General features: G+C 43.7%; 1 protein-coding gene across 1 annotated transcript; it reads left to right on the plus strand.

Moving 5' to 3' along the window:
- The first annotated feature begins 12,558 nt into the window (after nucleotides 1-12,558).
- Nucleotides 12,559-16,801, plus strand: LOC146559166 (uncharacterized). The gene is made up of 3 exons (XM_085245210.1): nucleotides 12,559-13,632; nucleotides 13,681-14,360; nucleotides 16,576-16,801. Exons 1-3 carry the CDS (start codon nucleotides 12,559-12,561, stop codon nucleotides 16,799-16,801), a joined length of 1,980 nt encoding a protein of 659 aa, XP_085101336.1.
- Nucleotides 16,802-17,298: the final 497 nt, after the last annotated feature.

A 17,298-nucleotide genomic window follows, 5' to 3' on the forward strand; every position in this document is an offset into this window, starting at 1 on the left:
AGGGGGAATGTATGAAAAGAATGCATTTTTGAAAACCATTGTCAGTAAATCGTCAGCAGTAATATTGATTTATGTAGTGTAAAATGCTGATGGGGAATGTTTTTCCTCCAGAATAAATCCTTAAACGTTCTGTGCAGTTTGTCAGTAATAACATTTGGCACATGTCTGACCTATCTTAAGACACAAGATATGTAAGAATGTAAAAACTCTAATAATAGTCATCAGCTTTAATGTCTGTTATTTATCAACATATCTGAAACCAGGGGCGATTCTAGAAACAGAGCTTTGGGGGTGCTGAGTACCCAGAGAGATGCCCAGCCAGGCAAGAAAAACTTTACTTGTAACGATGAGACTTCTTCCCTGTCTCTGTCAGTCCTTGCATCCTTAAATGTCTCCAGTTGTCCCGAGTTCTCTCTGACTGTCTCCTTGGTGCATTTACACCCCTGTTCCTCCCTGTCCTCGTCGTCTGTTGTCTTCATCTCCGTTATCAGTCATCATAATTTTACCATCTCTGTGCAAGTCTGCAAATTTCTTTATTAAATCATATGATTCTTAAATTCATCAAATCTCTCTGTGCCTGGGTCCTCGTCACAAAACATGACATCACTGTTTGGTACATTTTAACACAATTTAATCCCCACATTTGTGAAAGAAAAGCAAAACACTTTTTTGAAAAGTCTGTAACAAAACCATCAAATCTGAAAAAAAGGTTATTTAAGTGCTGCTAAAGACTACTACTGCAAAAGAAGAATGGATTGGAATAGAGCAGGGCGATATGACCAAAAATATTTAGTGTGTAGTGAGCAAAAAGTAAACTGAGTGCATTTTTTGGACAGAGATTCACTTTTAATATGTATGTATAATAAAATACAGATACATAAAAAACACACTCCAAAAATAGAAGAGTCCTTGAAATGTATAATTGTACAAAGTATTAATAAAGAAATTATAAAAATTAAGACACCGTGGTATATGGTACAATGTATACAATGTATGAAGAGATCTTTACTGCAGATACTCCTATGGCTTTGCATATTTTTTCTTTTCTTTTAACCTATGTCACCTCACCTTGAAGTTGGCAAATCTGTCTATCACATTTTGGTGGTCAAGTCTCTCAAGCATCTCTTTCTCAACTGACATCACAGCCAGGTGCTGAAGTCTGCTATGACCCATGGTCCTTCTCAGCCAGGTATGCAGCTGACACAAGACACTAAAACACCTCTCACAGCTACAGCTGCAAACTGGGATTGTTAGGGCAACCTGAATAACAGTTTTCAGTCTGGGGAAGATCTGATTACCCAGAAGATTGTACAATGTTAACATATCTGGAATGGCACCAGCCTCACTCTTGAGCTTTAAAAAGTTTTTGGCAACCGTGACTTCCTCTAAATGAAGTTTAGACAACCCAGTTTGTTTTGCAGATTCTGTATAGCAGCTTTAATATAGGGAGAACACAAATTCCAGATTTTATGAGTAAAATTTGTTTTTTTTTCTTTGTCAGTTTTACAGTTTCTGTTTTGCCTGTTAGTATTCCCTGTCTGTTTTCTTATCTGGTTCTTCCTGACCTCGTACTTTCTCCTCTTTACTCTCTCCCTCTTTGGACTGACAATCATACACAAATAGATTGTATTCAATTAGATTAAAAAATTACATTAATATGAAAAAAATACTATTAATATCACTAATAAAAAAAGTCCTCACTCGGTGTACTTTCAACCAAAAGGCAAATAACCAAACCACATGTACATCCAATAAAAGATATAAATATTGAAACACTGATCCAACATTATCCTTTATTGACGGATCATTTGATCTTACACTTTTACCTGAATGTGGCTCCTTTTTTTTGAAAAAAACTTCCATTATGAGCCTGGCTGTCACGTACACACACACACACACACACACACACACACACACACACACACACACACACACACACACACACACACACACAAGGAGTTATAAGGTTAATGGGCATCCCGTCAGTTAGCTAGTTAGTACCTTGGGTTTAAATTTGGCACATGCACATATGAGAAAACAACCAGCTTCTCTGTTTCCACTTCAAACAGGACAGTGGTAACAACAGCAGGTTACAGACAATTTAAAGTTTCAGACGTTAAATAGGCTGTATAAATTTCAATGGAGAAACAGGACGGTCAAATGTCGCTGATTTTACTACTGAGTAGGACAGATTGTAGGGTAGCAAACATAGTCGGAAAACACGTTTTCAACACAGCAGGTTACCTGGGTGTAATGTTTTACAGCTAAAACGAAACATGGCCGGACTCCTACCTAACTATATAGAGAGTAACTGAAGGTTAAATGCAGCTAACATGCCCTGTTTTAAGCCTGCGCTCCCCTGCGTCTCAGCACCATCGCTCTGGCAGAAAGGGTGCTAAAGCCAGAGTAGAGGCGAGCTGGAAAAGACCATGTTTTTTTTTTTTTGGGGGGGGGGGGGGGGGGGGGGGAATGTTGAGATGTAAAATATTATGTCTCAACCAAGTACTGTATGGGTTTTATATTTTTAGTAGTGTGTCACACAAAAAGGCAAATATTGACAAAAAAAGTAAAAAAAACATGGCTTTGATTCAATATCGGCTAAAAACAAAGGGGGCTAAAAACGCCCCTGTCTGAAACATGCTAAATGAATAAATGAAAATAAAACTAGAAAGTGCATTTTCTGAAGAAAGTGCAGTGTGAATGCTGATACCTGAATCTATGCAGTGAAATGAATTAATTGCTGAATTTAAGTTAAAAACTTCGAATTAGATGAAAAATACAGAAATTTTCGCCTGAAAGCAAAAGTGCTGAACTGCTAAAAGCTGACATTTGCACAAAAGAAGTTGGAAAATAGCTGAAAATGTTTTAAATGTAAATTTAAAAAAACTAAGAAATGAGAAAAGAAAATTTAGAGTCAGAAAACATCTGAATGAATATTAAAAGTTCATATTCTTTGAATCACTGAATGACTAAATTGTGATCCCTCCACTTGGATCCACAAAGTTTACATCTCTGAGCTTTCAAAGACACTGTGTTGGAAAGAGAACAACGATGGCGACGTTTTGAGGGGAAAATGATGGCTGTAGAGCAAACACTGTGGACACAGCAGCAGTTGAAAGAGAAGTGTTTATGATGAATCTTGGCAGAGTGAGAGAGGGCTAAGCAGGCAGGTGTGAGCCTGGTTGCTATAGTGACTGCATCCAATGGCTCCATACACACGACACAGACATGCACCTCACTTCTGCTGCTTAAAATGAACAGAAACGTCAGCCTGAAACAAATGAAATTGAAATGAAAAGTACAAGTCGTATTGACAAAATTCTTTCACCGTGAGTGGCAGCAATGTCTAGTCTACTGAATTCTCAGTTTTCATGCCTGTGGAGTTTATTATATGGACGTGGTGACAGTGTAAAGACAGCCTGCTCTTCTGATTTTCAAACGAACCTTCTGAGCCATTTTAACATTAGAGTCTATGGAAGAGTTGGAGGGAGGAAGCTGTGCATTGGTGACATTTATGACAGAACCATAACACCTATTACAATAATAAACACATTGGATGAAAGAGGACAGTGATGGCTACGTTTTGAGGGTAAAATCATACCTGTAGAGCAAACGCTGCAGACACAGCAGCAGTTTTAAGAAAAGATTTTAAGATTAATTCCCACCCTCCTCTCACTCTAGCAGTTGAGCTGTCTCACTCTAGCGCCAACATTCCGTCCCATACACACCCATTATAAACGGCTGAAAAAAAGGATGAAACTTAAACTGGAACTGAAGAAAAAGTACAATAGATATTGAAAAGATAAATACAAGTTGAATAGTTGAATGTCTTGTCTGCGTTTGAAAGTTTGAATGGTGGCTCTACGTCAATGTATGTGGAAGTAGTTAGAGTTGAAAGAGGAGTGAGTTGAAGGAGAATTTGAAGGGTCTCCCCATTGAAATACATGGGAAATTTTTGTTGAATAAAGTTGAATAAATTAAAAAATATAAATGTTAAAAATGAGAAAAATACAAGCAGTCATGTCTAAAAGAAGAGCAATCTAACGGTGTTTGAATGCTTTTACAGCATTCACACTAATTAAGAACAGAAGAGCAAAAAGGACACTTACCATAAGACAAACAGCATTAACGTTTTTCTGTGATGTCACAAAGCCATTTGTGACATCACAGAATTGCCTTTGAAGATAGCTGTAGGGGGCGGAGTCAGGTTTCAAGAAAACCTATAAATACACCCCATGTAGACAGAAACTGTAAGTTTGAGTTTCCATTTGGAACGCACATTACCTAGTTGAGTAGATAACTGGTTGCACTTGATAACTTTGCGCAAACAATATAAATACAAATTAAATACATTCATTTAAAAATAGCTGCCACACTAGAATTACAGCATAAAAAAATTGAAAAATTAAGGAGAAGAGAAAAACACCTCATGGCTTTAAACAAGGAACAGCAGAAGACAATATCAAAATTTGTTAAGGTGTGTAGAGAACGTGTGGATGATATTTCGAGCCTTAAACAGGAAGCCCGCGCCCATCTCTCACAAGTAGACCAACTAAGAAAACGTATGGCTCAATGTGAGATGAAGGCTGCAGGATCAGAGAAATATGAGAAAAAAATCCTGGACCTTCAAAAGAAATGCAAAGACTTGGAAAGGAAACATGCCACTGAAAAAAAGAGACGGGAGCAGAAAGAAAAAGATGTGGAATTTCTGTCTCGTCTTCAAGGCAAAGTCAATAGACTGAGCAAAGAAAATGAGGCCTTGAAGCAAGAATTAAAGCAAGTGACCACTGAAAAAAACCTAAAAGTAAAAGAACTGAAGGAAAAAGAAAAACAGATAAAAAATGAGCTTAGAGTCCAGGACCAGCTCAAAGAAGAGAGGGTCAACTTTGAAAAAAGGACATCACAATATCTTGTAGAGGCTAGCACGCTGTTTCAATGTAGAGACAGACTTAAAACAGTGGAGGCACTAGAAGAGAAATTAAAAGCTGAAATTAAAACATGGCAAAAAAAAGCAGAGGATTTTGAAGAGCAAAAGGACAGGGTCATTATGGAGAAAAGCGCATTGATAATGAAAAATAATGAACTGTCAGATTTGCTTTTGAGAAAGGACTTGGACAATAACAAACTAGTAAAAGAGTTAAAAGGAAAACGAGAGGAAATAGAAAGTCAGACAAAGGAAGCCTCAAAGCAGCTTTCTAACACGCAACACAAAGTCCTGCAGATGAAAAATGAACAAATAGCCAAACTTGAAAGTGAGAGGCGGGAATCCTTCAAGAAAATGACATCCCAAGATCATGAGATTGTCAGTCTGAGAAATGCTCTGAAAGAAACAGAACACAGACTAAAAATACAGATGACGCACGACAAGTTTTGGAATGAAAAACTTAATAAGGAGTTATCTGAGGCTAAGACCGTGATCAGTCAATTTAAGGACACCATAGAGTCACTGACAAAAGACACAGAACAAAAGAATAGTGAACGAGAAATGATTCAAGCAGAGCTATCCAAGTCTCAGACCAGGTATTTTGCTGTGAAAAATCAACTGGAGCTCATCAAACAAAAGCAGGCAGAAGCGCAGACGGCACAGGCCAAACAACTTGCCTGTGTCAACAAGGAGCGCAAGGTAGTTAAGAAAAGGCTGGTCCAGAATTTGGCAGACAAAGAAAAGGTGGACAAAGAGCTCACACACTACAAAGAAATTGTGTTTCAGCAGCAAGAAAACATAAAAGAGCTGGAAACTGAAATTCAAATGAGTTCAACTCAAAGACAAACGATTGAAGGACAAAAACAGGAAATTGACCGTCTGACGAAGCAGGTAAAGGACCTGCGTGAGGAGAATTCCTTAAAGGTTGCCATTGAGCTGCACAAATACGCTGCAAAAACACAGGAAAAAATCTTCTCGCAGCGGCGAACAAACAGACTTAACGCTAAAAGAAAAATGCACATGTCCAGTCACGCATTAGTATTTGAACAGCGCCGCCGGGACCGCCTGTTATGCAAATATAAACAACTGGTCACAGAAAAGGACAAAGAAATTAAAGAACTGCGGCCAACGCTGAATCAGGAGGCTGCACTTCAAAACAAAGATGCCATACAGAAACTCCACAGATGTGAGTGGGAAAATCGCGACCTCAAAAAGCAGTTAGTAACAACACAGCGAATCCTTTCTGTATATGAGGCTAAGAACAGCAGCCTTGTAGAAGAAAATAAACAACTGACACTTGAGGTCAGCGCAAAGCACGCCCCGCTACCTCAGATTTCCACCAAGGCCAAGCCAAACTCTATGGCGAAATCATATCAGCAGTCTGAGGTTGGGCGCTCAACCAGATTCATCTCAAGCATTCCTCAAAAGACAGAAAAAAAGGTTTATTTCCTCCCTCCTCTCGTAGGCAAAACGTTGGCATTGCAGAATGTAAGCAGTAGACCCTCCAGATTAACCAACACACCCCCATAATTAAGTAACAGACCCCATCAGCCGGGTCATCACACCAGTAAGAACCCTGCTGCCCTGTTCCCACACCAGAAAGAACAATTTTAAACAATAATTCCCATTCATACATTGAAAGAAATAATCAGTTTTTAGACTGGTCAACAAACACAAACTGACTTTTTAAAAAATTAAAACTCAATCACTAAGAGATATGGTTAAAAACAATGCTAAAAATACACTGAGGCAATTACCTCTCTAACCCAGGAGGACCTGTATTTCCCTTAACACCAAAAATAGTAGACAACACTAAATAATAACATCTGTTTGCTGTGAGGAAGTGACATGAACACGTTCCATCTGTGTCACTACCTCACCCCCAACCAGTCGCGGCAGATGACTGCCCCTTTCTGAGCCTGGTTCTGCCGGAGGTCTCTGCCTGTTAATAGGCAGTTTTTCCTCCCCACTGTCGCCAAGTGCTTGCTCATAGGGGGTCCTCGGATTGTTGGGGTTTCTGTAATATTGTAGGGTCTTTACCTTACAATATCAAGTGCCTTGAAGCATCTTCTTGTGAACTGGCACTATGCAAATAAAAAATTATTGGACTGAACTGATTTTCCTTTTGTTTATTAAGTCTGAGTGGTTGTGTTTTAGCACTTTTGATCTACTTCTATACATTGTATTCATTCCTTGAAACGAAGTAATAATTCTAAACTTTCCACTGTGATTCTAAAACCTTAGCAGAGAGCAGAGTGATAGGTTTGTAGCTTGAACCTATTCGCTGGAACGTTGAAGACAATATAATTACACAGCAAAGCAAGACACAAGTAGGCAAAGTTCTTCATGTTTCTCGTGCACGGGAGAGAACCGGACAGGCGCCGTTCCTTCGCTTGACCCCAGTTGCTCTCTTCGTTCTCCCGTAACACTGTTCTTTTATTGAGGTTACATGAATATGCATCGGTTCATTAACATATGACGTCTACATACACACAAAGAGTACCTTGCCTGTGTGTGTGTATGTGTGTGTGTGTGTGTGTGTGTGTGTGTGTATGTGTGTGTATGTGTGTGTGTGTGTGTGTATGTATGTGTGTGTGTATGTGTGATACCTGAATCTATGCAGTGAAATGAATTAATTGCTGAATTTAAGTTAAAAACTTCGAATTAGATGAAAAATACAGAAATTTTCGCCTGAAAGCAAAAGTGCTGAACTGCTAAAAGCTGACATTTGCACAAAAGAAGTTGGAAAATAGCTGAAAATGTTTTAAATGTAAATTTAAAAAAACTAAGAAATGAGAAAAGAAAATTTAGAGTCAGAAAACATCTGAATGAATATTAAAAGTTCATATTCTTTGAATCACTGAATGACTAAATTGTGATCCCTCCACTTGGATCCACAAAGTTTACATCTCTGAGCTTTCAAAGACACTGTGTTGGAAAGAGAACAACGATGGCGACGTTTTGAGGGGAAAATGATGGCTGTAGAGCAAACACTGTGGACACAGCAGCAGTTGAAAGAGAAGTGTTTATGATGAATCTTGGCAGAGTGAGAGAGGGCTAAGCAGGCAGGTGTGAGCCTGGTTGCTATAGTGACTGCATCCAATGGCTCCATACACACGACACAGACATGCACCTCACTTCTGCTGCTTAAAATGAACAGAAACGTCAGCCTGAAACAAATGAAATTGAAATGAAAAGTACAAGTCGTATTGACAAAATTCTTTCACCGTGAGTGGCAGCAATGTCTAGTCTACTGAATTCTCAGTTTTCATGCCTGTGGAGTTTATTATATGGACGTGGTGACAGTGTAAAGACAGCCTGCTCTTCTGATTTTCAAACGAACCTTCTGAGCCATTTTAACATTAGAGTCTATGGAAGAGTTGGAGGGAGGAAGCTGTGCATTGGTGACATTTATGACAGAACCATAACACCTATTACAATAATAAACACATTGGATGAAAGAGGACAGTGATGGCTACGTTTTGAGGGTAAAATCATACCTGTAGAGCAAACGCTGCAGACACAGCAGCAGTTTTTTTTTTTTTTTTTTGAAAATATTTTTATTGAAAGAAAACAGTACTTGCAGTTACCGAAATACAATCAACCTTTCTTAATTTTCCTAATTAACATATATATACATATATATATATGAAAAAAAAAAAAAACAAAAAAAACAAAAAAAAAAAAACACAACGCCCCCCCCCCCCCAGTCCCACACAGATCAACACAACCATCAAACATATTAGAGGAATATAACAGTAACAAAAGTAGATTTAAACAGGCAATACCTCTAGACTAGCAAAATAAGAGATAAAGGGTTGCCACTTGTGAAAAAATTTGGCTGTGCAACCTCTCAACGTATATTTAATTTTTTCAAGTTTTAAAAAAAACATGACATCTTTAAGCCACCGGGAAATAGTAGGACACTTAACAGACTTCCAATGCAACAATATTAGACGTCTCGCTAATAGGGATGTGAAGGCTATAATATCCCTTTGTGTGGAATCAAGTGTAAGTGAGCGAGCAGGAATCCCAAATACAGCAATCAGAGGACAAGGATGAAGAGTTACCCCAAGAACAGTTGACATAATAGCAAAATACCTTGTCCAGAAACCTTCTAGCTCAGGGCACAGAAAAAACATGTGGCTAAGGTGACAAGGAGAACCATGGCATTTATCACATTTATTTTCCACTTCTGGATACAATTCAGAAAGTCTAGACTTAGAGAAATGCACCCTGTGTATGACCTTAAATTGAATAAGTCCAAGACGAGCACAGGAGGTGGAAGATCGTACTCTCGCTGTAGCCTGTTCCCAAGACTCCTCATGTATTCGAAATCCCAGTTCTTCTTCCCATGTACGCTTAAGCTTAACATTAGAGTGGTTACTAAAAGACAGAATAGCATCATAGAGTTTCGAAATGGTTCCTCTGTGATGAGGAATAAATGATAACGTAGTTTCCCACTGCTGTTCTGGAGGCAAAGACGGGAAATTTGGGAAACACTTAGCAACAAAATTTCGAATTTGAAAATAGCGAAACAAATGGGTAACAGGGAGATTGTAACGAGAAGACAAGTTGGGAAAACTATCGAAAACACCATCCACATATAAATGTTTGAACTGTTTTATACCCTTGTCACACCACACTGAAAATGTCGAGTCCAAAAGTGAAGGGGGAAACAAATGGTTGTCGCTTAGAGGACCCGAGGAAGACGGCATTACAAAATTAAAGTGACGTCTAAACTGAAACCAGATTTTGAGTGTGTTAAGAACCACCTGATTATCAGTGTACAGAGAGGGTCTCACGGGTAAAGAGGAATAGAGCAAAGCCGGTAAAGAAGAGCCCTTACATGATGATAGCTCCAATTTACACCACGAGGAACCAGAAGATTTTAGCCAGTAGCAAAGTTTATGGATGTGAGCGGCCCAGTAATAGACTAAAAAATTAGGTAATGCAAGTCCTCCACTAAATCTGCATCGCTGCAGCAAAGTTTTAGAGACCCTAGGTGGCTTCCCTCCCCAAATGAAAGAACCAATAATCTTGTCCAGTGAAACAAAAAAATGTTTCGGCAAAAATAAGGGAATTGACTGAAATAAAAATAAAAATTTTGGTAAGATGTTCATTTTAACAACGTTAATCTTACCGATTAAAGAAAGGGGGAGATTACCCCATCTTTGAATATCAGATGTGACCCTAGATATAAGAGGAGACAAATTTGCTGATTTAAGGCCAGCTAGAGAGCGAGTCACGTTAATCCCTAAGTACTTAAACCCAGACGGACTGAGACGAAAGGGTAGATCGGACTGTTGAAGTTGACGTGCTGCCGTATTAACAGGAAAACACTCACTTTTCCCCAAATTCAATTTATAACCTGAAAACGAACTGAAGTTCTCCAGAATACTTAAAACAGCAGGGATGGAGCATGCCGGGTCAGTCATATATAATAACAAGTCATCCGCATACAATGATACTTTATGTGTAATTCCATTACGGATGATTCCCCTGAATACAGAAGAAGATCGCAATGTAATAGACAGAGGCTCGATGGCAATGGCAAAGAGTAAGGGAGACAAAGGGCAACCTTGACGACAACCACGACCCAGCGCGAAATAATCAGAGTAAACATCATTAGTATGAACACTGGCTTTAGGGGACGAATAAAGAAGCCGAATCCAGGAAATAAATTTATCACCAAAACCAAATTTCTCTAAAACTGCAAACAAGTACTCCCACTCCACCCTATCGAAAGCCTTTTCAGCATCTAAAGAAATCACAAGTTCAGGAAGTTCAGATAGACGCTTTGAGTAAATAACATTAAAGAGTGTACGGGTATTAAAAAACAATTGCCGTCCCTTTATAAAGCCATTCTGCTCTTCAGATATAATTCGAGGAAGCACATCCTCAAGGCGAGATGAAATTACTTTAGCCAATACCCTTGCATCGGCATTAAGCAGAGATAATGGCCTGTAGGAACCACAGGAGGTTGGGTCCTTGTCATTTTTGAGAAGGAGCGCTATGGTTGCTTGTGTGAAAGTAGGTGGTAATGAACCGGTTTCCAAGGATTCGTTAAACACAGACAAAAGCAATGGTGCCAATTTACCAATAAATGTTTTATAGAATTCAATTGGAAACCCATCCGGGCCCGGGGCTTTATTAGACTGCATAGCTGTAATAGCTTTTAATACTTCTTCAACAGATAATGGGGAGTCCAATTGCCCCGCATCATTAGCACCAATAACAGGGTTTGAAAGATTATGAAGAAATGCATTCATTTTAGCTTTATCCGTGGGAAATTCGGACCTGTACAACAAAGAGTAAAATGTTTTAAAGGTAGAATTAATTTCCAAGGGATCTGTAGTAATATTGTCATCAGAGTGTTTAATAATGGGGATCACACGCGAGGAGGCCTGACGTCGTAACTGATGTGCCAACAAGCGACTAGCCTTGTCACCATATTCGTAATATGAGCCACGACTGCGTAGTAATAAGCGCTCAGCCTCTTTGGTTGACATAAGATCAAATTCTGCTTGCAAATCAAGGCGCTGCTTCAGTAATTCTGGAGAAGGGTTCAGTGTATAACTTTGATCAAGGTTACTAATTGCAGCTATAAGTTCTTTAAGCCTGGCATTAATCTTTTTATTAGCACGGACAGAGTAAGAAATAACTTGACCTCTCAGGTAGCATTTAAGAGTCTCCCATAGCAGAGAATATGAGACAGAATCATCCTGATTGAAGGACAAGAACTCCTCAATAGAGCCTGAAATAAATTCACAAAATTCTTTATCCGCCAGAAGGAGAGAGTTAAATCTCCAAAGTGGAGGGCTACGTTTATGGGTAGAAAGATGAACATCCAATAGCAGAGGAGAATGATCCGATATTACAATACCAGAATAGTCGGAAGAATTAACACATGAATTAAGAGTTCTGTCGATGAAAAAATAATCAATCCTGGAATAAGACTGGTGGACCTGAGAGAAGAATGAAAATTTTTTGATTGAAGGGTTGCGAAATCTCCATGGATCAACAAGATCATTCTGTTTCTGTCACGGTCCTGGGTCTCCTGACCCAGCGTTTTTAGTTCTTTGTGATTTTCGTATTATTGTACTTGTGTGATTTATTCTATGGCTTCTAGTTTTGATCCCTTGCCCTTCATGTCTCCCTGTGTGCCCCTCTATGTATTTATGAGCCCTCGTCCCCTTTCGTGTTTATTCCGTGTCTCCCCTGCCTGTTATGTTGGTGTTCTACTCGTGCTCTCTCTCCTCCTGTCTGAACCTCTGTGCTCCCTGTTTCACCTCTCCCGTCAGTGTTCAGTTCACCCCGCCCTGTCTCGTTATGGTTATCAGTGTCACCTGTGTTCCCCGTGTGTTCCCACTCCCCTCGTTAACCCTCTGTGTATTTCTGTCTGCGTCTCCCTCTGTTCAGCGTGACGTCGTCCCTCATGTTGTGTGGATCTCCCTGTGTCTCTTCGCGTATGTGAGTTTACTTTTCCCAGTTTAGTTTTGTATTTCCTATGTTCGGCCATTCCAGCATTAAAGCTGTGATTTTGAGTTCATCCCAGTGTCTGTGAGTTTTGCGTTTGGGTCCTCCTCCTGCCTGCCACACAGCCGAGCCTTGACAGTACGACGTCACCAGATATGGACCCAGCAGCACTCAACCCACCAGAAGAACTGCGTCTGGACATTATCTACTCCGTGGAAAAACTCCTGCATCTGTGGCTCGAACATGAGGGAAAGGAATTTCGCCGCGCCGTGGAAACCAAACTACAGCGTTTAATCTCTGGTCTTCCCTGGCTACTCAGTGCGCTCCACCCACTCGAACAGGACTTAATCCGCAACGAGCTCCACCTTCATCCCCCAGCTGCTACTACCCACCTGCCTGAAGGGCCGGATGCGGAGCCGCTCGGCCCGTCAGAGCCATCATCAAAAAAGAAACGGCATTCACGCCGCCGACGCGCCACCCCACAGCCGGACATTCGGCCTTCTAATTCACCTTCTGTGCTGCCAGAAGCTCCGTTAGCTCCCTCGCCGCCACCCACAGCTCAGTTAGCTCCCTCGCCGCCACCCGCAGCTCAGTTAGCTCCCTCGCCGCCACCCGCAGCTCAGTTAGCTCCCTCGCCGCCACCCGCAGCTCAGTTAGCTCCCTCGCCGCCACCCGCAGCTCAGTTAGCTCCCTCGCCGCCACACGCTCCATTTTCACCTCTACCATCGCTTCAGTCATCAGTTCGGTCTGCCACTCAGTCGCCCTTAGCTCCATCATCCACACTACCACCTGTTTCTCCTCCACCACAACCGTCACTACACCCAGCCACTCAGGCTGCTACTCAGTCAGTCATTCAACCCATAGCCCTGCCGTTACCATACCCTGTAGCTGAGCCACTAGCCGTCCGACCCACAGCCACTTCAGCCACTCCTTCACCCGTTACACCTCCACTACAACCATCACTGCAGTCTCCAGTGTCCCCAGTGCAGTCTCCAGTGTCCCCAGTGCAGTCTCCAGTGTCCCCAGTGCAGTCTCCAGTGTCCCCAGTGCAGTCTCCTTTAGCACAGTCACCCACTCAACCACCAGCACCACAACCGTCACTACCTCTAGTTCATTCCCCTGTGAAGTCATTAACTCCACCACCTACTCCACTCTCACCACCACCGTTACTACAGACATCAGTTCAGTCCCCTGTGCAGTCATTTACTTCTCCACCGTTAGCAGCTCAGGTCCCCGTGTGTCCAGCAGCTCAGGTCCCCGTGTGTCCAGCAGCTCAGGTCCCCGTGTGTCCAGCAGCTCAGGTCCCCGTGTGTCCAGCAGCTCAGGTCCCCGTGTGTCCAGCAGCTCAGCTCGCACCTGAACCTTTGGCCCAGTTCCCCGTAGCAGTGCGGTTTTTTAGCCAGCTTAACATTGAGCCCGGGGTCCCTATCCTCTCTGGCTCTACATCAGCTCCTGCTGGAAGCTCGGATGAGCTCATCCAGGACTCCGTGGCTCCCACGCCGCCATCTGCCTCATCCGCTGGGGGTTCCAGTGAGCCCGGCCAGCACCTCCTCGTCCCCGCTGGAGGGTCCGAGAGGCCCGTTCAGCCTCCTGTCTCCGCTGGAGGGTCCGAGGGGCCCGTTCAGCCTCCTGTCTCCGCTGGAGGGTCCGAGGGGCCCGTTCAGCCCCCTGTCTCCGCTGGAGGGTCCGAGGGGCCCGTTCAGCCCCCTGTCTCCGCTGGAGGGTCCGAGGGGCCCGTTCAGCCTCCTGTCTCCGCTGGAGGGTCCGAGAGGCCCGTTCAGCCTCCTGTCTCCGCTGGAGGGTCCGAGAGGCCCGTTCAGCCTCCTGTCTCCGCTGGAGGGTCCGAGGGGCCCGTTCAGCCTCCTGTCTCCGCTGGAGGGTCCGAGGGGCCCGTTCAGCCTCCTGTCTCCGCTGGAGGGTCCGAGGGGCCCGTTCAGCCTCCTGTCTCCGCTGGAGGGTCCGAGGGGCCCGTTCAGCCTCACGCCGCATCAGCTGGAGGGCCCGAGGAGCCTGTCCAGCCGCCATCTGCGACCGCCTCGTCATCACCTAGCCCGGCTACATCCGCCTGTGCTTCTGCTACGCCTGGCCCGGCCTCAGCCTCTGCAACCTCGCCTGGCCCGGCCTCAGCCTCTGCAACCTCGCCTGGCCCGGCCTCAGCCTCTGCAACCTCGCCTGGCCCGGCCTCAGCCTCTGCAACCTCGCCTGGCCCGGCCTCAGCCTCTGCAACCTCGCCTGGCCCGGCCTCAGCCTCTGCAACCTCGCCTGGCCCGGCCTCAGCCTCTGCAACCTCGCCTGGCCCGGCCTCCGAGCCTTCGTCTGCCGCAGCCTCCTCTTCAGAGCCTTCGTCTGCCGCAGCCTCCTCTTCAGAGCCTTCGTCTGCCGCAGCCTCCTCTTCAGAGCCTTCGTCTGCCGCAGCCTCCTCTTCAGAGCCTTCGTCTGCCGCAGCCTCCTCTTCAGAGCCTTCGTCTGCCGCAGCCTCCTCTTCAGAGCCTTCGTCTGCCGCAGCCTCCTCTTCAGAGCCTTCGTCTGCCGCAGCCTCCTCTTCAGCTGCCTCGTCTGGTCCAGCATCCTCATCAGCTGCCTCGTCTGGCCCTGCGCCCACCGGGCCATGGCCGGCACGCCTGGGACTGGAGGGCCGCCGCTGCCTTCCGCGCGGTCGGCCTCCTGAACTGCTCCGTCGTCTCCTTCGCCGCCGCCGTTGCCTTGCGCACGGCCGGCCTCCTGAACTGTTTCCGCGTCGCCGCCGTTGCCTTGCGCACGGCCGGCCTCCTGAACTGTTTCCGCGTCGCCGCCGTTGCCTTGCGCACGGCCGGCCTCCTGAACTGTTTCCGCGTCGCCGCCGTTGCCTTGCGCACGGTCGGCCTCCTGAACTGTTTCCGCGTCTCCGCCGTTGCCTTCCGCACGGTCGGCCCCCTGAACTGCTCTGTGTTTTGGGTTGTTTTCTTGGGCTCCGGTGTTTTCTGTGCTCTTTGTTTTCTGTTCCGAGCCCTCCGTCCTGGGCCCCCGCCGCCCGCCCTGGGTTGTTTTCTGTTTGGTTTTGTTTTTCTGTGTTTGGGCTGTCTGGAGCCAGCCCTTGAGGGGGGGGTACTGTCACGGTCCTGGGTCTCCTGACCCAGCGTTTTTAGTTCTTTGTGATTTTCGTATTATTGTACTTGTGTGATTTATTCTATGGCTTCTAGTTTTGATCCCTTGCCCTTCATGTCTCCCTGTGTGCCCCTCTATGTATTTATGAGCCCTCGTCCCCTTTCGTGTTTATTCCGTGTCTCCCCTGCCTGTTATGTTGGTGTTCTACTCGTGCTCTCTCTCCTCCTGTCTGAACCTCTGTGCTCCCTGTTTCACCTCTCCCGTCAGTGTTCAGTTCACCCCGCCCTGTCTCGTTATGGCTATCAGTGTCACCTGTGTTCCCCGTGTGTTCCCACTCCCCTCGTTAACCCTCTGTGTATTTCTGTCTGCGTCTCCCTCTGTTCAGCGTGACGTCGTCCCTCATGTTGTGTGGATCTCCCTGTGTCTCTTCGCGTATGTGAGTTTACTTTTCCCAGTTTAGTTTTGTATTTCCTATGTTCGGCCATTCCAGCATTAAAGCTGTGATTTTGAGTTCATCCCAGTGTCTGTGAGTTTTGCGTTTGGGTCCTCCTCCTGCCTGCCACACAGCCGAGCCTTGACAGTTTCATAAAATCTGAGAATGTTTTAGACATAGATGATTGAGTCAAATTACGAGGACTAGATCGATCCAAAATTGGATCAAAAACACAATTCAGATCACCACCAAGGATAAGCAAATGTGTATTCAGAAAGGGGATGTTACTCAGCAATCTATTAGCGAATTCAGCATCATCAAAATTCGGGGCATATACATTTACCAACAAAACCTTTTTCTGCATTAGGGTACCAGCAACAATGATGTATCTACCGTTCCTATCAGCGACAACATTGGTCAAAGTGAATTGAACTTTCTTATTAATGAGAATGGCCACTCCTCTAGCCTTCGAATTAAAATTTGAGTGAAAGACCTGACCTACCCAAGGGCAATATAACCTATAATGATCCTTAATGCGAAGATGAGTCTCCTGTAAAAATGCTATGTCAGAATTTAGACGTTTCAAGTGAGTAAAAACCTTAGATCTCTTAACAGGGTTACCCATACCTCTGATATTCCAACTAATGAATCTAAGAGGCATACCTGACCCAGCAATGCTGGGGTCTATATTTCCATTAACCATTTACAAAAAGGAAGAGGAAAAAGACCAAACCAAAATGCCAGTGGCCATGAAGAGCCGAAATGGGACAGCCCCCCCCCAACCCAACCCTGAACACAAATACACCCCCAAGTCTCCACAGAACAGAACAAAGGAGACAGCAGTGTACCCCCAAAGTAGCAAAAATGATTCACCGAAGTGACTGGACTAATTGTTGTCTAAATAAAAATAAAAGCGAGAGAGGGAAAAATAACCTCTCACCAACTTCTCTACAGCATAACAGTGTGCGCGTAACAGTAAACATGTTTTTTTTTTTTAAAAAGGAAAAAAATAAAAAGGAAACCAACCAACCAAAAAAAGATCTCACAGTACAAAATATGACTTCCTCAGAAGGAGAACTTTCCAACAAATCACCGAACGTGCATAAAATTTAAAAAAACAAAAAACAAAAACAACATACATAAATAGATAAACAATTAAAACAAAAACAACCAAACAAAAAAATAAATAAATAAAAATTTAACAGAAACGAAAAACAACTCAGTCCTATGCAAATCAATGCAGCAAGCTTGGAGAAGATTGTGCCGGACTGGTCCGAAGTTCAAGAGTATATTATATGATCCAGTTTCAATAAATAACAATGAAAATAAAAGGAACCAGCACACCAACAGTACAATAACCAGCACAATGGCCTAAGAA

This window comes from Mchenga conophoros, linkage group LG14 (genome assembly GCF_057382185.1).
Source record: "Mchenga conophoros isolate Kocher_MC1m ecotype Shallow Benthic linkage group LG14, M_conophoros_male_GT1.1, whole genome shotgun sequence".
NCBI lineage: Eukaryota > Metazoa > Chordata > Actinopteri > Cichliformes > Cichlidae > Mchenga > Mchenga conophoros.